The sequence below is a fragment of the Pholcus phalangioides genome, unplaced genomic scaffold (assembly GCF_987345545.1).
Source record: "Pholcus phalangioides strain wild (caught in Gottingen) unplaced genomic scaffold, Ppha-v1.0 ptg000039l_1, whole genome shotgun sequence".
In the NCBI taxonomy this organism is placed as follows: Eukaryota; Metazoa; Arthropoda; class Arachnida; order Araneae; family Pholcidae; genus Pholcus; species Pholcus phalangioides.
In genome coordinates this window covers 14,022,045-14,047,082 of record NW_028301625.1, presented here as the reverse complement: position 1 = coordinate 14,047,082, position 25,038 = coordinate 14,022,045, and the positions used below count along the sequence as shown (strand labels likewise).

The 25,038-nt window shown below is 35.4% G+C and overlaps 1 protein-coding gene across 4 annotated transcripts in view; it reads right to left on the bottom strand.

Annotated features, from left to right (window-relative positions):
* Positions 1–25,038, bottom strand: part of LOC149065606 (twitchin-like) — an 834,903-nt gene that overhangs the window by 170,350 nt on the left and 639,515 nt on the right. For all 4 annotated transcript variants that reach the window (XM_089253452.1, XM_089253454.1, XM_089253453.1 and 1 more), the window contains 4 exons: positions 19,202–19,361; positions 11,417–11,605; positions 8,430–8,543; positions 2,115–2,219 (listed from right to left, as the gene is read on the bottom strand). In XM_089253452.1, coding sequence (XP_089109578.1) covers positions 2,115–2,219; positions 8,430–8,543; positions 11,417–11,605; positions 19,202–19,361 — 568 coding nt within the window. The remainder of the gene's footprint in view (positions 1–2,114; positions 2,220–8,429; positions 8,544–11,416; positions 11,606–19,201; positions 19,362–25,038) is intronic.

Genomic DNA, 25,038 nt, shown 5'->3' with positions numbered 1-25,038 from the left:
CAGATAATGTTCAATCAGATGGTATATGGCTCACTGATAGTGGAGCATTAGCTCATATAACAAGTCAAAGTGAGTACTTTGTGTCATTTAATCCCTTCTTAATACCAAAAACTATGCACGTAGGAAACAGTGAGACAATCCTTGCCTATGAAGAAAGATTGGAAATTGAAATGCTCATTGCTGGGAGATGGATTAAGAATCACCTAGAATCTGTGTGGTATGTTCCTAACATCAGCAAGAATCTATTCTCACTTGGTGAGACTCTGAATAAAGGATTTGAATTTAAGCAACTAAGCAGTGGTGTGCTTTTACTAAAAATGGAATTGTGTGTTGGAACTGTGCAAGGGTGACTGAAGATAGAACTGTGCAAGGGTGACTGAAGATAGAACTGTGCAAGGGTGACTGAAGATAGAACTGTGCAAGGGTGTCTGAAGATAGAACTGTGCAAGGGTGACTGAAGATAGAACTGTGCAAGGGTGACTGAAGATAGAACTGTGCAAGGGTGACTGAAGATAGAAGTATGCTTTGAAGATGAGGGTAGTAATTCCAGTAAAATTAGCTGAAGTAGATAATTAGCTGGCAGATCTGTTTTCACCAATCTTTTAAATTCATCACTAAGTTTACTAAAATTCAGTTGAAGCTGCAAAATTAAAGTTACAATATCCCTTGAGGAATCTTTCTCGCTAGTGAAAAACAGTTCCATAAGATTATGGACACGCTGTCCGGAATTTCACTCATAAGTGGAGATTAGCTTTTCCCAAATTGACTTGGCAGAATCACAAGTTGAGGTCAACTCTGCATATCAATTGAGCTAAAGCATCACTTTTTCAGAACGCTTTGCTTTTTGTCTGAAAAACAGTCTTGTTTAGCATTGGCAGTCACACCAGGATCGGTCAGCTCAGGACAATCGACATTCACAACGTCCAAAACAATGTTGTTCAGCACAAGTAATTCTATTTGTCTCTTCCACTTTGCCCAATTCTTGGATTGGATTTTGATTTTATTGGCGCAAAGACTATCTAGGGCAACCTGCGCCAACCAATTCTTGGAACCTTTGAGTTTTTTGATATTCTCTTTGAACTCCATCTTAGTAAATCACACAGTACATAAGATGGCTAAGCCTAATCACGCTAGAATAGACACAACACGTGAGGATGCCGGCTCACCACAGCGCAATTATCCCGCGAAAACTTTTAAGAGCATACCGGACACAACTAGAATTTTGCTATGTCTTGGCCCATAACCTGAACAATTTATTTTAGGCAAGTGTTTATAAGCTTAAAGGGGTTTAATTTTAATTAAATCAGAGACAAAAAAAAACACACAGTCACACAGCAAGCGTGTCGAAGCATTGCCAGACAGCTTCTCATAAAAGAAAAAGCATAATACTGTGGAATGATTATAATTATAGCCATTACAAATTTAATTGGGAAAGGTGGGTAAGAGTAGGCGCTTCATGGAATTTTGATCATAAACATGAAACTTGAAGAGATGAGGTCCCAAAGATTCCATGAAAAAAGTTTATTAAATGAGGAATGAAGGTATGAGAAATGAAAGCGGTAATTTTACAAAAAAATTAGAGCACATTCTTTCTAAAAAACATTGTGAACGTAATCAGCCTTTGCTCTCTTCACATCTATGTTACACTTCATTTCAACAGAGAAAACTTGTATCACAATTCTGTGCCTACTCTCAGCCACTACCCCGGTATTGCTTTTTTTAAATTGTTGATAGATAACAACATATTGCAATACACTAGAATTTTAACGTCACCATACTGTTCAGCAGAGAATGTTCTTTATAATAACTTAAAACTTAGAAGCTTTCATAAATCTTTTATCTAAAGAAAAATTAGGATTCCTTCGCAGAAAAATTACATACTAACATGACAAAACCACATTTTATGTAATAAATTGAAGACAAAGGATTTGATCAATAATGATGGTTTCTTGAGACACTTCCAAACACACATGTCAACTTGGTTATAGCCGCTTTTACTTGTCACATTGCTAACGGCAAAAAAAAAGTTTATGCGCATCCTTACCAACCTTTCTCCTCAATAAATTTATAATAGTTATAAATTTGCTTAAAACACTATGCTTGACCAATCATACCAATAATTTTGCTGCCACCATCAGACCTAGGTTTTTCCCATTTCAGTTCCACATAACTTCTGCCAACCTTTGTCACCATAACATCTTGAGGTGGTGAAGGTGGACCTATATAAAGGAAATAGAGAGAATTGTTTTTGTCATATTTGATTATGAAAAGAAAAATTACATAGTAAGATCAACAATATCTCAATGTTATCACAAAAATTAGAAAGTTTGCCTGGTTTTAATTTATAAAAAAATTGCTACGTTTTCAAGACAAATAAAATTTAATTGGTCGAATGGTCGACACGAGGTCATCAGGACCTCGTGGTCAGAATTCACATAAATTAGTCGTGGAGGGGTGATGGTTACGTCTGGTCGTCCGGAGAGTTTGCTTTTGTATTTGCTGCGTCCGAGTGGTCTTTGAATGCGAATTGGGGAGCCATCTATTCAGTGTCGCCTTAAGGCATGGGCCCACCTGAGCACGGCCCGGGGGCCTCAAGCAAAGAGGGGCCTCACAAAAGTTAGATCTGGTTGAAATGTTAGAGAATTCGTTCGGTAGGGCCTCAGAAAAATCAATTGGCCCAGGGGCCCATGATACTCTTAAGACGGCCTTGCATCTATTGCAAAGTGTTGAAAATTTTGTCTTGACTGAGGTTAATAAAGCCTGTCCAAGTTGACGAAATAGGTGGTGTGTTTCTTCCATCATTAACGAGGAAATTCTGGCATGTTCTGATGAAGTATCCCTCAAGAAAATTCAGTTCGGAATTATGTGTTGCTTTTTTAAAAACAGACGCTTTATCAAAATCAAAATTATGTGAAAGTTGCCAACAGTGTTGGGCAATAGCCAAACTATCCGTCTGTCCCCTCTCAACATGCTTTTAGTGTTCGAGAACTCAAATATTTATATTTCTCCTAGTGTGGCCAATATACCCATTTTCGCAATTCTTGCATGGGATGAAGTAGAACACTTCAAACTTTGGATCAGGTATGTTGACGACACATTCACCTTAGCTGATGAGACTGATGTTAATGTCACTGAGTTATTCAATTTTATGAATTCTATTGACCCACATATTGAATTCACCTATGAAATAGAAAAAAAAAATATGCTGCCTTTTCTCGATGTGCTTATTAAAAAGACAGACACTGAATTTCATACATCTGTGTATCCGAAGACATATGTGGTGATAAATTTCATTTTGTTAAATTCGAAATTGTAAATTTTAATTTTTAAATTCTGTTAATTAAAACTAATTTAATTGAATTCATGATCTTGAAGAATTCATATTCTTGTTGTGTTGGATTGATTCATAATGATCATTTAGATCCTGGGTGTGACAAGTTGCTCGTCACAATACGTTTAAAAGGAAGTATCATAGACATAGTGGGATAAATAAAGAAGCTATCCCTACTTAGATAAGACAACCATAATCTTGTTTATGGGGAAGAGAGGGTATTTATTATATGTTATTAAATTTTTTTTGGTGATATATGCTTTTATATTGGGTATTTTGGTTATATTTGACATCCATATTTTTATGGGTATAATTTTATTCAGCCACCTCGTTGGGCAATTTCTCTGTTGTGGCCTTTGTATTTTTATTAGAATTGTTGACACTGTAAGCTATTCCATTTATTCTCAACCCTAACAGAGAAAATTTCTCTGTGATTCTACAACCTGGAGTTGTCCCTTACTAATCAATATGGGTGTCCTCTTGCAAAAACACCCAATTTACAGTATATTAATAACTCAAGTTCCATCCTATTCATCTCATTCAAACACTTTAATCGTATCCCCACAAATCTATGCTCTTCCAATGTAAATAATATTTAAAAAATCAAGTCTTTCTTCATAGCTCAAGCCCTATGTACCAACAAGAGCTCTTGTATCTCTTCTCTGCACTCTTTTGACCAATTCTATGTTGCTTAGTAGGTATGGTCTCTAATATTGTGCAGTACAAAAGTGGAAGAATGACTTTAGGGAAACATGAAGACACCTTTTTTTAAGATAAAATCAAGCATTCTGTTTATTTTTTTGACCACACCAGAACAATGTTCAGTAAACCTATGGTCCTCATCAATGAGAATTCCCTAACAGTGATCCTAATCGCAACCAGAATTTCGATCATTTGATCATTTTTGATTACTGATTCCCCCCAATGAAAGTGGTCTGCCCCAACTAAAATATCTGGCTACGGTCCTGATTCAGAGACACTATTCATCTTTATACTTATGCACGAAATGCTCAACTATGCAAAATATTTAGGGGTGATCAAGGATGTCGTCACGCTTTTTACATTTCAGTTAATTTCAGGTTTGTAATTCAAATCAATCCAAATGTTTAATGCATCTACATCAAGCTTGAACATTTGGCATGCACTAGAGCTTTTTGCGGCTAAAAAAAAATCACTCTTTCTATGAAAGCTAAATTTTTCAAATTTTTCTTGTTGATTGAGTGTGACAACCAACCCCATATACGGGGCAAGTCGTCACAGACCATGGGGTACGTTGTCACACAACGTACATTACAATATACGTACGTATATTACAATATACAATATAAGTACGATTATAAAATCGATCATGAAAATTCTCTTGTTTAAATTTATTTTATTGTCAATCTACCCATCAAAATGGGAAAAAGGCTGAAATAATTGATTACTATATAGATATTTTTTATGTATCCCTCTTCTTTTGCTTATTACACTAGAAAATTATGAATGTTGATAGTGTGATTAAACTGGAATTTGTTTGAATTTTACTTATGGCCACTTTTGAACAGTAATTTCGGCTATTGTGACAAGCATTGCCACATGTAAACAGTGGCATCTTAACAAAAAGTAAGGGTAGGGGTACAACGAGTCTTGTACCGTGTGAAGTGAAATAAGAGCCTCCAAATTATTGAGAATTTTTATTAATACACATAAGCAACATTTTAAATAAATAAATTCAAGAGTGTTATGTTTCTTTATTTATGTTTATGTTATTTTGTTTATTTATTTTTTTAATGTTTATGTTGTATTTTTCACATATTTTCATAAATTTAAAATTAATTTAATTAAATTAAAAAATATTTATACTTCAAACAATATTGAATAACTATCTTTCTAATGGGAAAATGGAAGGGGGAAAGGAGGAGGAGGAAATTAATCATGGTCGCAAAGGGGGGGCCACAGAAATGAGAAATTGTTGAAAGGGTCCATGGGCAAAAAAAGGTTGAGAAATACTGTGGTTAACCCCTTGATGTGGGACTCACTGCGGTAGCAATCTTTTTCTGTGGTCACTTCCCCATTTCTGTTGTACCCCAGCATCACGAAAGTTTCTGATAATACATCTGGAATAATATTACCATTTGACGCATAAGTGAAACATAAATTTTTCAAACTGAAATGAGTGACCATGCACTTGTCAACACTGAACCTCATGCTCCATTCATTTTCCCATGCTTTAATCATATTTAAGTTTGTCTGGAGCAACTCCCTATTGCTTGGATTCCAACTATCTCCATTAGCTTCCTGCCATCTGTGAATTTGCTAACAATCCTTTTGATATCTTGATCGAGTTTATTGATAAAAAAGTTAATAAGTATGGGGCCAAAAACACTTCTTTCAGAGACTCCAGTGTGAAACCTGTTTAATCTGAAGATTCCCTTTTGATCATAAACTGTTGTTACCTATCACGCAACCACAATTCTTTCCAACTTAACAAGTACCTCTGATACCAATCTCATATAAATGTTTCAAGAGTTTACCAATTTGCACTTGATCATATGCCTTTTGGGAATCAAGCTAGACAAAGGGAATAGAAGGAAAGGAGATTAGTTGCACATGACTTTCCCTTCCTGAACTCATATTGGTTTTCTGACAATACATTATTATTGTCCATCCACTTCACTAGTTGTCTTTTGATAATAGTTTTCAAATTCTTCGAGAGGCATAGGCAGAGATAGACTTGGATGGGGGGGGGGCATGGTCATTATTGCTGGGGGGGGCACGATGATGATGTCAATTCATATATACACTAAATCAGTCGATTCCACCTTTGATGCTGGTGGGCGAGAGGTCGCTCGTCAAACTCACTGGATGATAATTTGATAATTGGACACACAGATTCTCTACTACCCTTTCTGAATATAGGAACCACATTAACAGTCTTCCAATCCCTTGAGACGATACCCTCAGTGAATGGCCTCCACATCCTAAAGCAGGGCTAGGAACTTTTGCAGGCCCTCAGACCAGACTTTCACTGGCCCTTTTATGATAAATTTATAGCTGTAAAAAACAAAAAATTATGAGAATCATCTCGGGGCCCCTGTTAGCCCCACCCTAGTAGGAGTCAGGCCTACACCAATACTACTCCTGTGAATCTATACAACTGGCATCAACAGTTCATTAACACATTCTGGAAGGACCCTAGGATAAATATCATCTAAATCTGGTGTTTTGTTAGCACATACATTTTTAAGAAACTTCCATATCTTTCTTTCATTTCAATATTGTTGAGAACTTTGTGACCACCAATGATGCACTAAAATTTTTGATACCATCTCCTCTATAAAAAACGGATGCAGCAAAATTCATTGAATGCACCACACATGCTTGCATTGCTCTCTACCCTAGACTCGTCTATCGAGAGGTGCCCACTGATTCCCCCATACACCCATTAATGACAGACCTTAAAAATTATTTTGGGTCAGTATCAATGTTAACTGTCAACCTAGATTCAATTCCTTTTAACGAGGGTCATCCAAAACATAACAACTGACTTTGCATTTTCACTGCGCAGGTCACACGATCTTCATCATTCAAGGTCGTCCAGTATCTTCAACTATTTTCTTTAGTTTTCTGTGAGTATTACCTTCACAAATAAATGGCTTTCAGAGAGTATAAAAGTGGAAGATGTGCATGTCATCATTTGCTGAAAAAAGAACAGTGTTGAAGAAAGTGCTAAGGGATAGTATGTAGGTTATCTAGAAAGTAATGACTGATTGCGTATCCCTGCACACATAGGTCAGCGATTTTTGTCATTCAAGGTCGTCCTGTATCCCCAACTATCCTGTTTAGTTTTCTGTGAGTTTTGGTTACATAAGTTTATTTTTGCAAATTCCATGCTAATTTAGAATGAACTGTCTGATTAAAAATCCTGCCAAAGTGGGGGGGGGGGGAGGGAGTTATTCGATTGTCATTGACCTCACATAGAAAGTATCTATAATGAGTGAGGGCATACAATGTGAGTATCTCCATGCACATTAGTTCATCCTTCATTAAACATTGTACATCAGCTTTTCTCACATTTCTTTCATTCATTATTGTACCGCCATACACTTCCTTTAATTGATGATGAATTTCTGCAGAATTCACTTTTTGAACATTCAAGAATAATTCCCTGCACTTCACAGTCAGCAGGAATTTATAATCAGACAGTTCATTTTAAATCAGCAAAAAATCCACAAAAATAAACTTTTGTGAACAATACTCACAGGAAACTAAAGAGAACAGTTGGGGATACTGGAAAACCTTGAATGACACAGATTGCATGACCTGTGTGGTGGGAATATGCAATCAGTCATCACTTTCTAGATATACATACTATCCCTCACCGCTTTCTTCAATGCCCATCTTTTTTCAGCAAATGATGACAGGCACATCTTCCACTTGTATACTCTCTGAAAGCCATTTATTTGTGAAAGTAATGGTTTCACTCACTTTGTATGTGAATCAGAGAGGGTATGAGAAGCAAATTTGTTTCTTTTGTGCAAAGGATATGATGTCATGCAAAACAAAGAATAGATTTGTCCTGAGTTTTTCCCATTAACTTATCACACCAACTGATTCCAACCAGTTTTGAAAATTATTGCTAACCATAACTAAAACTGGACATATGATACTATCACCTTAGACTCTCTGTAAATGGTTATGATATGGTGTGCACTTACAGTGCGTGATAGCACATACTTCATTATTTGGCCATGTATAGGACACATGTCACTTGCCATACTGCTTCCAACTCACCTGAACATGAACACTCCTATCCGCTGCTCATTTCTCTTTTGTAACAACTTACACATGTCACCACAACTCTCAATCCTTCCATAGTGCATTCGGGACAGTCTGAAAGTATGTATCCTTTGTCCTTTACCTCTACATGATTCTCACTATCAGAATTTTTTTGAATTTTGTTTCATAAGCACGTATAAAAATAAAGAATCACTGATATGCAGCACAATTTAAATGCAAAAAAATGTATAGCCAAAAACTGAGTTAACGGTACAACAATTAGTAAAGGTAAAAGTTATAACAATTACAGAAAAATTTCAAAGGAATGTGTACATACTGAATTTCTTTTTTAATTTCATTGTGCTTGTTGGAGAACTAGCCTGCCCAAGACCAGCTGCATTCTTGGCTTTGACTCGAAACTGATAGTCATGATTTTCAATCAAATTTGTCACTGCAATAAAAAAGTATATATATAGTTGTCAAAAAATATATCAATATTTCAATGCTGTTACAACTTTATTATAATATAAACATTAGACATTAAACATTTAGACATTTTAACTGCATAATTTGCTCCAGAAAACTTTTCACTATTAGTCAGAAATTACAGAGTGAGAAAGGTAGGATTAGCTTCTAACCAATCACATTATGCAGTCAATGATATAACAAGTCTCTTCACCCCGTCAACAATGGACGTTATATTGGGAGGGTTGTTATACCGAAAGTAAAACATATATGATAGTCATTCTATGAAAACTTTTGGGCCTTATCCTACCGGTCCTTGTAATGGAATGGTCTCTATAATGTGGGGTCATTATAACTTGCATCAATTGTATTTAAAAGGGCACCAGTGCATTACTCAGTTTATGAGCATATGATGCTGTTAAGATGGTCCTATACACATTTAACACACAACAATAGCTGTAATCCTAATCCAATCATATAATGAATGTGATTAGTTACAGTTAGTTGTGTTCCACTGTTCCATCAAAATTAATTTGACAGGGTGTCTACCATATACTAAAAGCAAAATTCAGTGACTTTTTGGTGAATTTTTCTCATTCAATAAAATGAACCATGCTGGACTGTTTCCTTATATAAGTGATTTCCAAACTGTGAATCTCAACCCCCCCCCCTAGTTTGTAGTTTGTGTTAATAAAACAGAGGGAAAGGGTCTTAATAAAATGGGGAAATGTGAGTGAATTTACAGAATAAAAAACATTTGATAACAAATCAATTTTAATCTTTTGTAACTTTCAGCAAGTCCTGGCAAATTTGGTAGAGTCCTGGCATTTATTAATTTATTTTATAGGAGTCATATTTATAGAAACATAAATAATAGACAAACATTGATTCAATGTGATGAGCTCTGATTATATGCAGACATGCCAACATTGGCACAAAGTTTCTCAGTAGTGATGAATGTTGAGCTTCACCACGGAGGAGAAGGGGGACCCCTGCCGAAAATAATAAAAAATACTCAAAATTATTTTTTTTTTAGTTTTAAAAACTTTTAAATTTAAAGTTCATTTAAACACAACTCTCCGTAGAAACTGAACCCCCAAAGGGTTCAAGCCACATAATCCTGCCCATCCCCCATATGCATAAGCGGATTTAGGTTGTTTTTAGAATGTGGGGGGGGGGGGAATACAATTTTTAATGAACAGAAGGGGGTGGGGAAGGGCGATCATCCCTATCACCCCCATCTGTATTCCTTCCATGAACCCAAGAAACTTTGCAAGGTCGCCTAAGCCTTCAGTAAATCATGAATATTCAATGAAATCCATCCCTGCATATGCACTTATGGGTCATATATATGGACGTCTGGAGCAACCCTACACTTTCATACTAATGTTTTCGTCATATTGGGTTCCTTCAGCACCTACAACAAAACTTTCTGAAACAAGCTCTGCGGGTGCACCTGCACATGTTGAAAACAGGATTTGTGGTTGCGAAACTACTGAACACAATATTGACCAATGTTAAGCCGTGTGCACAATGGCTGTGTTGCGTTGCGAAATGCTGGGATGCATAGCAATAATGGGCTCAAAACAGAGCAAAAGAGCCTAGAACATAGTTGAATGAAGGGAGGTGAGAGTGATCAAGCATTTTGTTCCTTCAGTTCAATGATCGGCTGTCAAAATTGGCAGTTTTCCATCGAAATCTATGCATGCGCATCACTAGACAGTGATGTGCATCAGAAGAAAACACTGTCTAAATAGCATGAGCACAAATGAGCCCATTTTTCACTGATTGCATTACCGTGAACAGACACAACATATATGCGCAAGTAAAATAAAAACAATTAGAGGAAATGTTGCTTATACGAGAGCCAAAACCATTGTGTGAGATAAAAAAAGCATAGTGCTAGCCGATTTTCCAATTCTGATAGTTAATGCTCCATTCACTCGAGGAGAGAAGCACAGTAGGGGGCTGACGAGGACCGAGGTAATTAATTTCTTTTTTTTTGTTTTTTGCACACTATAAAGTCACTATATGGGGACCTGTGAAAAATCTGGCTTGGGCTCCCCCCCCCCAAAGATCTCAACTTAGGGGCACTGCTGCAGGATGCAGCATTCAATACGCATACAATATGCATCCAATGCTTAGCCGTTGGAACAACCAAGGGCTAAGGCCGACTGCCCATTTCTGTGTATTTCGGGCAGTCAGAACATTCCGGTAGTTCCTCAGTCAACACACATACTAGATCTGTTCTCTATATCTCTATCTGTTCTCCTTAAGTCTGTTATCAGAATTGTTTCTGAGTCTGTATCTTATAAGGGCGGCAAAATATTATTCACCTCAGGCAGCAGAGTTTCTAGGACCAGCCCGGAAGGCCATAGTTCCCCCATCCATGTGAATAAAATGACTAAATATAAATAATTCACCATCTAGTGCATGGGTCTACACCCCATAGGTCATGATCAACTAGTAGATAGCAAGCCCTATTTTGGTGAACTGCAGGACAATATATTCTGATGATCTTTCTCTGGAAATCCATACAATACAAATTTATAAATTGCAAAGGCATATCAAAAACAAAAAATATATTAACAAAATATACATCAAAAGAAATTGTGAAAAGGTTGACTAATCTCATGAAAATGTTAACTAAAGGTTTTGTTAAACTGGGTTATAATATATAAGAAGAAAAAACAACAAGTGCTATATATCATTATGTATCAGAATCAATCCTTGGTAAGCTAAAAAGTGATTAAATATATCTTCAGTTGAATTTTGTTGCCATTTCTGATCTAATATATTTTACTCAGTGGAATACAGGACTTGACAGAGCATATTTAATTGCACATGTAAAAGTTATACCTGTGTAACTTGTATCTTTAACAATGAATTCATTTGCAGTACGCCATCTGCCATCCAACATATCACAAAATTCTACATGGTAACCTTGGATTCGTGAGCCACCATCAGAAACTGGAGAATCCCAGCTGAGATTTACATTACTTCCATCATAATCATTGATCAAAGGCGTGCTTGGAGGTCCAGGTACATCTGTTATTTTAAACACACAATATATGCAAAAAAATAAGTGAATTGTTTGACTTGAAAGATCAAAAGTTAGTATAAATATTTATGCACTATTTTTTTAAAATTTCAATTATTTAGTATCAAATTTTTAAAGTATGGTGAAAAGTAATTGAATTATTGTAACTTTAATTGCTATTAAAACTACATAAAATCAAGGCTGTTGGCAGCATAATCAGATCCTTATATAAAAAAGAAAATTCTTCTGTAGTTGATTATATTAGGAATGTTTAGTAAAGAGTGTTACAAAGGAAAGGTCTTAATTAAACTGATAAATTTAAAAATATCAGCAAAAAAAAAAATTAGCTGCAATAGTGGAACCTTAATACAATAACATTTAAGAGAAGTACAAAAATTAAAACTTTTATATGGCCTCCCAATCAAAAATGTCAATTGCAGTATTTCTTGGCTTACCTGCTGCAGTTCTCACGTTTTCATAAACAAAATATTGGACACTTGAACTGCTTAAACTGTTGTGGGGCCTACATTAATTTTTGTTTACAAAAATATGTTTTCAGAGAAATTGACAATCAACATTGTTGTATATAATTCAACTATTAATTAATTGTTACAATCCAACGATTCAGAATTCACTGTGGGCATTTTGTAAGTACAGTTGAACTTGCTTATACAAGAAATTGGAAAAAAACAGCAAAAATATTCACTATACATAAGCAATACGAAATTCATTGTGAATGTAAAACCTTCATTATATGTCAAAATTCATAATATCTGTGTTCGTCATAAGGGATTCATCTGTGTTTTCTGACACATCTGTTTATAGAGTATGAGTCATGAAAGTTAGTGTATCCAAAAAATGCACAGCAGTTACACTGATGCAGAGCTTGTATTAAGCTAACAAATGTTTTTTAATGTTTTTTCTCACTGTAACACATACACACACACATGGCGCTCATTCTGAGACAAATGAAGAGTAAAATTTTTGCCTCTCTTCATAATACCTACTTCTCCTAACCAGATCATGGCTGCTACTCTGTCTAAATGAAGAGATTTCAGCCTTGTTGTTATACCAAAAGAAATTCATTCATAACATTTGAATGAAAACTTGTTGAGATATCTGGGAATGAAATCATTAAGATTCTTTACCAGTTTTTAAAGTTTTGAAATTTTCATGTGTGGGGTTTGATTATTTTACCTCATAAAAAGTGGCAAGAATTTAGGATTTCACAAGCAAAGTCAATTTTTACTCACATTTTATAAATAGGGTGATTTTTTTTTATAGAGAGAAGTGCAAATATTCCAACATTCACATATTTTTGATTGAAGGGGGATGGAGTTGTATTAGAATTTTATTTCTTACATTTTCTCCAACGTTTGCTTAAGGAGGCCTAACTATAACAGATGTTCCTTTTCTTCACTGGATTTTTTTTTATATTGTACCACAATTTTCAAAAATCCACCATAGAACTTTAACCACCTTTTCAAACTTTTATATATATATATATAGTAAGACTTCGTTAAGTCGTCACCCTGATAAGCCATCACTCCAGTTAAGTCGTCATTTTTCTTCAGGCCCTTACAGCTTTCATAGACAATAATGCTATTAAACCCTCGTTTACTCGTCGCTAATTTCGGTTAACTCGTCACTATGAAAAAGTTTGAGAAAGAGGAACAGACTATTTTTATGGCTCCCATTAAAAAAAGAGCTTTTTAACAACATCACCATATGCTTAAAAGTCACCATAAAATCCTATATACTCAAACGGAACAGTTTATTGTAGTAATGAAAGTTATGCTGGGGAAGTTCATTTGACGACTAAGGTTTTTGGAGACTGTTCAAGCTAGATCTCATTTCTGCATGGGCTCTACTGGAGAAACTGCAAGACACCCAGGCTCTGTCGCAAGAAGCAGCATAAGCACTTCGCCTCCATCTCCGGCAAAACCAAAATTTATTGATATGTCAAAGATTACATATAGTGCAAGAAAATCAAAAATTATGTAAATTGAAGAATTAAATTAATCAAGTTTAAGTCAAAGTGCAACGGCTATGGATAATAAATTATCATAGAAAGCATCGACTCTACTAATTTAGGGCTTGAAATTTAAATGAAATATCTTTGTTGAAAAAAATCAGTCATTCTTTCCCTAGTTGAGGTCTTCTGTTTACTTTTCCCTGCCCAAGGCACCTCCACCAAGTCAAAAGTGTTCGAGATTACTTAAAATTAAATTTGATGTATATGTAAAATTAATGTGCAATAGAGAGTTTCTATTATGAAGAAAAGCTACCTATTCTAACAGTTGCTCTGTTAGTCTAAATTAAAAATTGCTAGTATAAATCAAAGTGTACAGTACATTTTACCACAATAATTTAAGTAATAAGAGATAAAAAAAGATAAAAAATTGCTATTATTTTTTCTTTCACAATGTGTAAATTTTATTAATATTGTTATTCTGATTCATATTTTAAGAAATGTCATATTACTTTAAATTTATACGATTTTCACAACAATGCACATTAAAACTGATGGCACTCCACTTAAGCCGTCATGATTTTTCGATAATTTGAGGTGATGACTTATCTAGGTTTTACTGTATATAAGAGTATATTGTTCAAAAAGTATCCAACCATAATTTCTCCTGCATAAACAAATGAAGCTAGGAAGGTGTGGTTTGGTGAAAATATGAAAACAGTCCTAATGCACATGCTGGGATTTTTCTCTTCCTGCAGAAACCATAAGTGCCGGAACCTAGAAGCTTAGGTTACTTCAGCACCCCCCCCCCCCATGATAATTCAGGACCTTCCATGTTTTCTACATATGGCTGTTGCTTTCTTGGAGTTCGTGTTTGATGTTTTCACGTCATATGCACATGGGCGGAGATACGGGGGACGTGGGGGGCATTGCCCCCCTAGTGTCAAAGGTGGAGTCGACTGATCTAATGTATATATGTATATATGAATTGACATCATCATTATCGTGCCCCCCACACTTCCAAGTCTATCTCCGCCTATGCATATGCATGTACCGATAATATGAGTACATGGTGAGACTTTTTTCCTGAAGGGGGCAATGAATTGGTCAACTGTTTTCACATACCACAAACACTCGCTTTGTGTTTTCAATGCTGTGAACTTCTTTTTTTCCCCTGAAAAGGCAGATACAATCCAGGCAAAAAAGAAAGGAAAGATAGAACTTCAGAGGAGGGAGCAGTCTTCACCCTGTGGTGAACAATAGAAAGATGAATGGAATACTGATAAATGGATTGACATCATCATTATCGTGCCCCCCACACTTCCAAGTCTATCTCCGCTTATGCATATGCATGTACCGATAATATGAGTACATGGTGAGACTTTTTTCCTGAAGGGGGCAATGAATTGGTCAACTGTTTTCACATACCACAAACACTCGCGTTGTGTTTTCAATGCTGTGAACTTCTTTTTTCCCCTGAAAAGGCAGACACAATCCAGGCAAAAAAGAAAGGAAAGATAGAACTTCAGAGGAGGAAGCAGTCTTCACCCTGTGGTGAACAATAGAAAGATGAATGGAATACTGATAAAAGTATAGAATAGAATTTCAACAAATAGGCAGCATAAATGACAATGTGACTGATCCAACATTCTCAGGCAAACGAGCTGTCGTGTATATTCTGACAAAATGTATGAAGGCACCACTACGTAGAGTCATTTGTGTGCCTGTTACAATTGATTGTGTTAAAAAAAAAAAATTAACACATCTAGGTATGACAGATACAGGAAACTGGCTAAGTGAGGAGATATCCATTGTTTCAGGAAAGGGGTTGCTGTGCGAAATCCTCGATGGGGGACTCCTTGCGGTAGCAATTTTTTCCTGCGGTCTTGTTGCCATTTTTATGGTACCCCCTGTGTCAGGAAAGTTTTCTGACAAGGACAAACTGGGTATCAATCTCGCGACACCTCTAAACATCCTTTGGTAGCATCTTATCGACCTGGGCTACTGCGCCCACTTCAAAAAGAAAGGGAATGGATATAGCATGACACATATGTAACAAGATGTTAATGCTTATTAGTAATTCAATTTTGAACTGAATAATTTCTAAGATCAAATCAGCAGGTTATTTTTCGTTAAGAAATGAATTTACGACCATTTTGCCCAACAAGAAAGACAATTTGTTATGTTTCTCTAATTATAACAAACTTCTTGAATTTATTTCAGAGCAATCTCATACTGAAATGTCTGATGCTGGGAGTAAAGCAAACGGTTTCTTTTATAAATGAACATTTAATTTTTTTATTTCACCTCAACTTGTTAACCAAATTGTTTTGTCACACTGATTCCATAAAGACTGCACTTCAAAAGAAAAACTTGGGCTTCCAAGAAGCCATAGTTGTGATACCAACTTTAATAACCCGCTTGTGGTATTTTAGAAGTGAAGCTACTTTTGAATAATTCTGGGGAAACATGAAAGAAAAGGCTTATAAATTTAGAATTTCAGAACCTACTCTTTTCTGTCCAAAAAAAATTCTAAAACAAATGAACGAAGACACACATAAAGATCCCATTCAACTGTATCACCCGAAATATTTTGAAATGATCGACACAGTTGTCCAGTAAGAAGTGAAATCAAGATCTGACCTGAGAGTGAAAAGCTTCTTAAGCATTGTGAAGAATTCATCATTGGTGAAACAAGTGATATTACTATCATAGCACACTTCTCTAAGGAGGACATGGATCCACAGAATGGCTAAAACTCCATTGTGGTATGTTACTCGATATACACAGAGGAGAATTAAATTTCCTGTCTTTCAAAAGTTTTCACTCTGTTATTTATTTTTTAAAGAGAAAAAATTATCTTATGACAATGCTACCAGAACTGATTAAGTTAATTAGATTATTTCTGCCAATTACAATTATCACACGCACAGCAGAGAGATCGTTTTCCCCTTTGAAGCACCTGAAGTCATATCTAAGATCTACAATGGATTAAACATGCTCCAATTCTATAGCAATTTTAAATTTTCATCAACACCTGACAAATGAACTAGACATTAAAGATGTGACTGATGACTTTCTAGCATGGAAAGAAATCCTTGGTGAGATGTATGCATAAAAGAAGTGTGATATGCCCTACCCAAGAAGATGTAAAATTTGGCATGGAGGCACTCAAGGGGTAAGGTGATTTAAATATCTTGAAAAAATTAATATAAATTATATTTGTATTTTATTATTAAAATATTAATATTAATTAATTATAATTAATATGATGATGCCAATTGTCAAAACAATTGTATATCTAGTGAAAACCTTGATATAACCATACTCTGCAGACCAAGAAAAAATATAGTTGTAGAGGGATTATCATTATATCGAGAGGCAGCAGTTTAACATTAGAGTATAGACATTTTTAAACAAGACTTGAAAAAATATTATAGTAGAGGGATTTATCCTTATATCAAGAATCGTTGTAGGTTTCACTATGCATTAAAGTAGCATTGCTCAAGACTGCAACTAGATGCTTCATCGACTGGTGGTGAATTTGCACTCTCTCTGATTCAACAGTTGGGGCACCAGACTTGCCTTAAAAAATCATGAAAATATTTGAAGAAAAATTTGTTAATAAAATGTTGGTATTGGACAGCCATAACACAGATAGTAACAGTTGTTATACAGTAAGATGCTCATCTACCACCGTGAAAGTTGCTATCATGGTCCCAGGTTCACACCAGAGGGAGGATGTAGATAAGATATTTTCCCTAACAAACCTGAGGTGGCCATGATAGACAGCACCTTCATTTCTAACCAATCTCATTAATGGCAGCAAATTGCAATACAGCAATGTGACCAGAGTTGGTGTTCGGTGAAGTAGTGCCTATGAATAGCTCTTCTTGAAAGAACCTCCTCAATCACCATTTGTATGTAAAACAAACCGAATCATTTCTATGATCACATTTTATATGAAAGGCAGAAAATATTCTATTCTAAAAAAAATATCTAGTTTTACATTGGAAGTACATCCCTGCAACAATTATTATTATTACTTTCTGATTAGCACCATTTTTTTTCTCAAGTGCCACCTTCATTGACATGTTTTCAAACCCTCTTAAGATTTCTGTAATAACAAGCTTTCAATTTATTTTTCGTAAAATGATTTATGGTAATAGGTCTTTTATTATTTTGATGGACCTGATTTTTTTGCTATAAATGTTATGGAAATCAACATATTTATTATTCATTTAGGTAAAAATTAAACAAAACTAATCAATTCTCTGAGCACATTACACATAAACTGTCTGATACTGAATTAACTAATCTTATTGACTTATTAATTAACTAGTCACTTGAATTAATCACTTTTAATTATAAAGGTACCAAACTGCATTTCATATAATCAGAAACATATCCACAGCATTCCAAATTAGGATGAGTATATTATAAATTGATACAGTGAAACCTCCTATAACAGCCACCTCTGAACAGGGCCCAAATTTTCATAGAACGGAATACATCCTATTAGATCAACATGAAGGTTAACCTCTGAACAAGGATTTTGAAACAATAACCAATTTTTGACATGAAAACTAGAGAAGAATGATGCATATAATTAGAAAAATCAACTTCAACATTTAGCCTCAGGGGATTTTTCTTTCCCCGAACTCAAAACCTACAACAACTAGAATGAGTTTATTTAGCACAATTCTTCCAAAATGTTTACTTTTAAGTACAAAACAAAAGCATCAGAAGACTAGCACAAAAGAACTTGACAGCTAGACACCAGAATAGTGTCCAATTTTCCAACATTCTATACATATGTAAATTATTTTTTGTTTGTCTGGCTGTGTGTCTATGTGTGTATGTTCAGAGCCGCTACTAGGGGGGGGGGAGCAGGCAGGTCTCATGTCCCAGGCGATAGACCCGGGTGGGGGGGGGCACAAATTTCATTCTGAAACCTGCCCTTCAACATTACAAGGGGGCATCAAAAGGCGCACTTGCCCAGGGTGACTAAGCATCTAGTTGCGGCCCTGTGTACAAATCTACAATTTTAGACCAATCTCTGTAAAATTTTGCATATATACCAAACAGAACCAGACTTGAATGACAAGCTACTTCAAGTTTGTCAGAGCCGTAACAAATGCCTGGAATGAGCAAAACAATGTCTGGCAACAATGGTTCCTGGGCTCCAAAAATGATTTTTGGAATGCTTACTTTGGTTTTTCTGTGGTTCCCTAACAAAGTGTTTCAGACATATATATATACCTTTATAATTATTTGTCACTTTTTTAATGCTGCCAATACATGGAGGAAAACTCTGGCAGTACCGGGTATTATAGCTAGTTAAAAATAATGCTCAAAATCACAAACTACAGATATACTCAATGTGAAATAAATGTTATAGGCTTTACATGTTACCAAACTGTTTCTTTTAAATAATTATAGTCTGGATTGGTCTAATTTTACATACAATCAAAAACTTTTATTAAAATTAACAAACCTTTTAACAACAGTAACCTCCCAATAACAGCTACATTTTCACTTTCCTCTTAGTGACCACTGTTGGGAAGTTTCACTGTATAACCAATTTATAAAATCAATACAAAATTCTCAAAAACTGAAAATGACTCCTTACCAAATGAAAATTTTGCCACAACAAGCCTATCAGTATCGAGCGGGGAGCCAACTCCATATTTGTTTTCTGCACAAACTCTGAAATGATATTTCTTTTTATGTTCTAGGCCCATAACATCATAATGGCACCCTCGGACATAACTACTCAGCTTCGACCAGATCTAGAAAGTTCAAAAACATTTTAAACTCACACAAAATAAAGACACAAAAGCCACAACAAGCAAATTGTCCAACAAGGGCTGAAATTGAAAAAAAATGCCCATGAAATATATGAATGTCACAGGACCTATACATGAGATATTTGGCAGGGCTCGCGCAGACCAAGATTTTTTTGCAGAACCCTTAGACAGTAAATGTATAGAATAAAAGCAACAATTATCCATGTGCAGTAAAACCTTGCAAATATGAGTAACTAATTGTTTTGCAAGATGAGCGAAAAATGTTTAAACATTGTGATTTGATACACAAATCATGTCTCTCAATATGAGCAGTATGTATACCAAAGCATCTTAGACTAGAACTAGCCTAAGACCTTTAACGTCTGTCAAACCCTTGAAAGACTACTTCTAATTGAGAGAAATTTCATGTCACTCTCCACTGTTCATACAAAGTATGGAGAACTGGATATCAATCAGAGATGGACAAAATTCGGAAAGAAAATTCACATGCCTGAGGGAGAGTTGTCATTACCATTAAGCTACAGAGAACCAACCAACATTTTCTTCCCTTAGATTGAATATATGTGCTCAGTGGGGCTGCGAATGGACAGCTTCCTGACTCGATAGCTCTTAACAATAACAGCCCCCAGATGGTGACATATTAATTTTCTCTATATGTTGCCTGTAGGTATTCCTATATAGAGATAGATCTCTATATGTTCTTGTTGGTCCTCTGTAGCTCAATGGTAAGAGCACTCACTTGGATTGTGAGAGGTTGGTAGTTGAATTCCCACAGAGGTATGTAAATTTTCTTTCAGAACTTCATCCATTTCTGCTTGGTATTCAGTCTTCCATACTTAGTACCACTACTTGACCATACTTAGTACCACTACTTGACCATACTTAGTACCACTACTTGACCATACTTAGTACCACTACTTGACCATACTTAGCACCACTACTTGACCATACATGCACCTTGTAAACATTCCTCTGAGGAATTTCTAATGAATTGGTACATACCAGGATGTGTGTTTTGCATGTATGTGTGGCCCTGACATATTCATGTTGCCAGAGTAGAGATGTGAGGTGAGAATATTCTCCAGAGAGATTCTGAGAACATTGTCCTGGATGTAAAAATTGGAGAATAATCGAGAATATTCATTTTTCTTTTAAATAATTTTAATTTTTTTACCAATTTTGTTTATATTGTGAAATATAAATCAGTTTTCATTACCTGAAACATTTACAACAAAACAATTGTTGGTATAATCACCCCCCCAATATGACAACTTTTAGTTCGAGAATATTCTCACAATATTCTCCAGGTCATGATGAGAGGTTTTAAAATTTTCATTATAAAGATTTTAGAAACCTTTAGATTAAAAATTAAAAAAAATTATTTTAAAATTAGATAAATTTTCAGAAATAAGTTCACAACAAAAGAAATTAAATCAAAGTTGATTGATAAAGGAAGCTATTCTTATATAATCACCTTCATTCTAAGATACAGAACTGTTGCTTTCTTCAATGCACATACACTTAAATTCTGTATCACTCACATTTCTTTAAAAGTTGTGCAATTCTGCCCTGTTGGTTTAATTTTCTTGCTTTCAAACTTTAATATTGTGGTATACAAACTTCAATATACCCATCTTCTTGACGGGAAGAGAGACGGGGACAGAGAATATTCTTGAGAATATATTTCCTCAAAGGACTACTATTATAAACTACTAGAGAATATTCTTATCAAAAACAATAATTATTCTCAAGTTATTTATCGAGATTGTTTATTATAATACATGTTATTACATATATCCTTGATAATACTCTCTGGAAAGATTTTGGTAACTGAAAATTACAGAATGCGGTCTTTTTTTTAAAATTAATAAACCCATTTGAGAATTGAGAATTAAAATATTATTAAACTTAATTTGAGAACTGAGTTCAGTCCCGAATATTCTCATCGAGGAAAATATTCGAAAATATTTTCTGGAAGGACTATTATTTATAACTTCAGAATAATTCTTATAATTTTATAAAAGAATATTCCCCGGTAATTTATGAAAGTAGTCCTTCCAGAGAATATTCTCAAGTATATTATATGTAACTATATTATAAATAACAGGAGAATATTCTCATCAAGAACTTATAAGAATATTCTCAAGTTATTTATAATAGTAGAGAATACCAGAGAATATTCTTGAATATTCTCCTTGATGAGAATATTCTCCGAAAGATTATTCTTGAAAATTTTACATCTCTATGTCAGAGTTATGTTTTTTCTTGTTACACTGGTGCTGATTTCTGTTTTCTATATTTTGAAGTGAAAATGGCAAATGCTTGAATTTTCATGTTATGTAGTATCGTTTTAAAGGTCTGCCTGCCCATCAAACAGGGTCGTCTTAAGAGCATCATGGGCCCCGAGCCAATAGGTTTTTCTGAGGCCCTACCTGGAAAAATCTAGAAAATTTCAATTAGTTCTCTCTCATTTTTGTGAGGCCCTCTTCTTTTGAGGCCTCCGGGCCATTACCGGGTAGGCCCATGCGTTAAGACGGCACTGTCATCAAAGACTGCCTCTCTCTATTGTTATGAGTTTATTCCAGCAGGAATTTAAAAGTGAAACCCTATGCTCTTGTATCATTCTAAAAAAAATCCACGGGCCTTCAATATGAAATAAAATACAATACAATAATACAATATTTCTATATCATAATCTGAGAGTTTTATACATAAATCTTCTGCTGTTACAAATTTGAATTGTTTTTCCCGTATTGTTTTGTTTACATATATAATTACTCCTCTGTGAAGAAAAGACCCAATTTGTGAAAGAAATGTGACTTGTGTTTTTGCATCACTCTATTTCACACAGTGCACCAATTAATAACAAGAAACAGTATAACTCCTGTGCCCCATCCAGACTATTCACCTGATTAGCTCAGTGAATTTTCTTTATTCCTATGGATGAAGAGGGACCTGAAATATGAAAGCATTTTGCCAACATGGTTGAGGTGCAAACAAAAATGATGGAGGCACTCTCTGGCATCACAACAGACAAATTAAAAGAAAGGTTAGAACAATGGAAGAAAAGACTTGAGAAGTGCATTAGCTCTAATAGAGAGTATTTTGAAGGGAGTTGAAGAATTTTTGCAAAAAAATGAAATACACAAATTTTAAAAAAGAAATTCTTGTTACTTTTGGATATATGTCCTACTGTTTATGAAACAATTGTAATCCTAATTGTTTAATAAACAATTGTACATGTTTTTGTGATAATTGTAATCAATTAAATTTCCTATGTCCTTCATGTAATAGCTATAAACTTTATCGCTTTCTATCCATATTTTACACAAACATACATCAACCGGCTTATTTACTGATCTTAAGAACTCTGGAAAATTATCAAAATTTGTTCTTAGATTTTAAATGTTCAATATCAAGAATGTGAGTACAGGCAGCCCTCAACTTTCATATATAATTGGTTCCTGAAAATGTGTGCTAATGTTGAATGTTCAAAAATAGAGGGATGTAAAAAAAATCAAAAAAAGTACATGTATTTTAAAATATTTATTGCACAATACACATAATTACGTTAATGAGGCATGTTTAATTTAATTTCATGTATTTTCTTTATAAAATTTTTGGGTTTGTTGAATACCACTCTTTTTTTCTTTTCTTCATAAGGTATTCTATAACATGCTGTATCTTTCTCAATCGCCCTACATGCTTGTGATATACATTCAGTTTCATTCATATTTTTGATTGTCAAAGTCTTGACGATTTTATCAGCTTCTTCTTCCTCACTTTCATAGTGTATTTCATTTAACCCCTGTTGTTCAAATAAGTATTCATTTGACAGAGGTACTGAGTGAGATTCAATCACCTCATTAACATCTTTATTGTTATATCCAAGTTTAGTTCATTTATTAGGCTAACTATTTCATCTGTGGCAGTTTCCAGAGTTTCTTCAGAATTTATATAAACACTCATCATTTGTGGACATAATGCTTTTCAGGAACCTTTCATTGTTGACTCCAAGCCCACGAGCCGCCAATATTGTTAATTGCGTTCCATATATTTTTTTATACACTGGTGTAAGAAATTAAGAGAATTTGCAGACCTGGTCGATTATCTCTAGAACTACTGTACCGATTTTAATGAAATTTGATATGTACATACATTGATACAATACAAAACAAATAACCATTCAATAATTATAATACAAACGCATTATCGTGCGTAACACTCATTGGAGTCGGAAGGTATGAAACAGCGTTTGCAGAATAAACAAAAAAATGGGTTAATAGGGGGTATGGTCCCCTCTTACAGATATACAGGTCTCGCAGCGTGATTTCATACTTGAAATAAGGCAGTTTATCATTTCCTGTGGCAATTGGTCCCACTTGTTCAGCAACGCTGTTTTCATTCCCTGGATAGTTCCCGGAGGGGGGTTGCGAGTTGTAATTGCCCTCCCCAGAGCGTCCCAGACATGCTCTATAGGGTTAAGGTCTGGAGATCTGGCTGGCCAATCCATCCGGTGAATATCCTCACTCTCTAGAAAATCATCGAGCAGAAGAGCTCTATGTGGCCTCGCGTTATCGTCCATTAAAATGAACTCAGGGCCAACTGCACCCCTGAAAAGGCGAACATAGGGCTCCAAGACCTCATCCCTATTCCTCACACCAGTCACAGTGCCTCTTTCAAAGACATGGAGAGGTGTGCGGCCATCCAACATGATGCCTGCCCAGACCATTAAACCTCCTCCGCCATAATGGTCGATTTTGTGGACATTGGAGGGTAGGTAGCGCGTCCCTGGTTCTCTCCATATGAACGTACGGCGAGAATCGGTGCTTAGGCTGAACCGGGACTCATCAGTGAAGAGAACGGTCGCCCATTGATCCATACTCCAATCTCTATGCTCTCTGCACCATGATAAACGGATTCTCCTGTCCGTAGAAGTCAGCGGGACGCAAACAGCAGGTTTTCTTGCAAACAACCCTCTCTCATGAAGTCTTTTGGAAACAGTCACCCTTGATACACGCGTTCCTGTGGCCGCATACAAGTCACGAGAGAGCTGAGAAGCTGTAGCACTCCTGTTACGCCTCGCTTTAATCGACAAATGGCAATCTTCTCTGGCCGTCATGGCTCTTGGACGACCTTGCCCAGGCTTTCTCTCGATGGATCTGGTATCCTGGAACTGTTTCCACAAGTTACACACGACGCTGGGCGTTAAATTGAACTCTCTACAAATCTGGACTTGAGATTGGCCTGCTTCTAGCCTCCCCACAATTCGCCACCTCATTCCATCATCTAAACGTTGGTGGTTACGCATTTTTACTGTTACAATTTGAAATTAACCGATTGCTGCAAAATAACACCAAGAAATTCGCAGAGGTGTGCTAGCGAACGAAATGTGTCTTATCTTACGCGCGCTTATAAAGCCTGTTTCTCTACTGGCTCCACCTACACACACGTGTATGCTTACGTATTTGACGTACAAGATTTGCATTTTTGTCTCGAAGCAGTGGTTTTACATTGAGTTCAGTTCTTTTCATGAAATTCGATAAAATACGCAAATTATCTTAATTTATTTCACCAGTGTAGTACTTTCAAAAATCTCTTAATGTAGGCCCACCTTCCCTGTCAGTTGCCTTGATGGCCTGATTTATTTTATTATCCT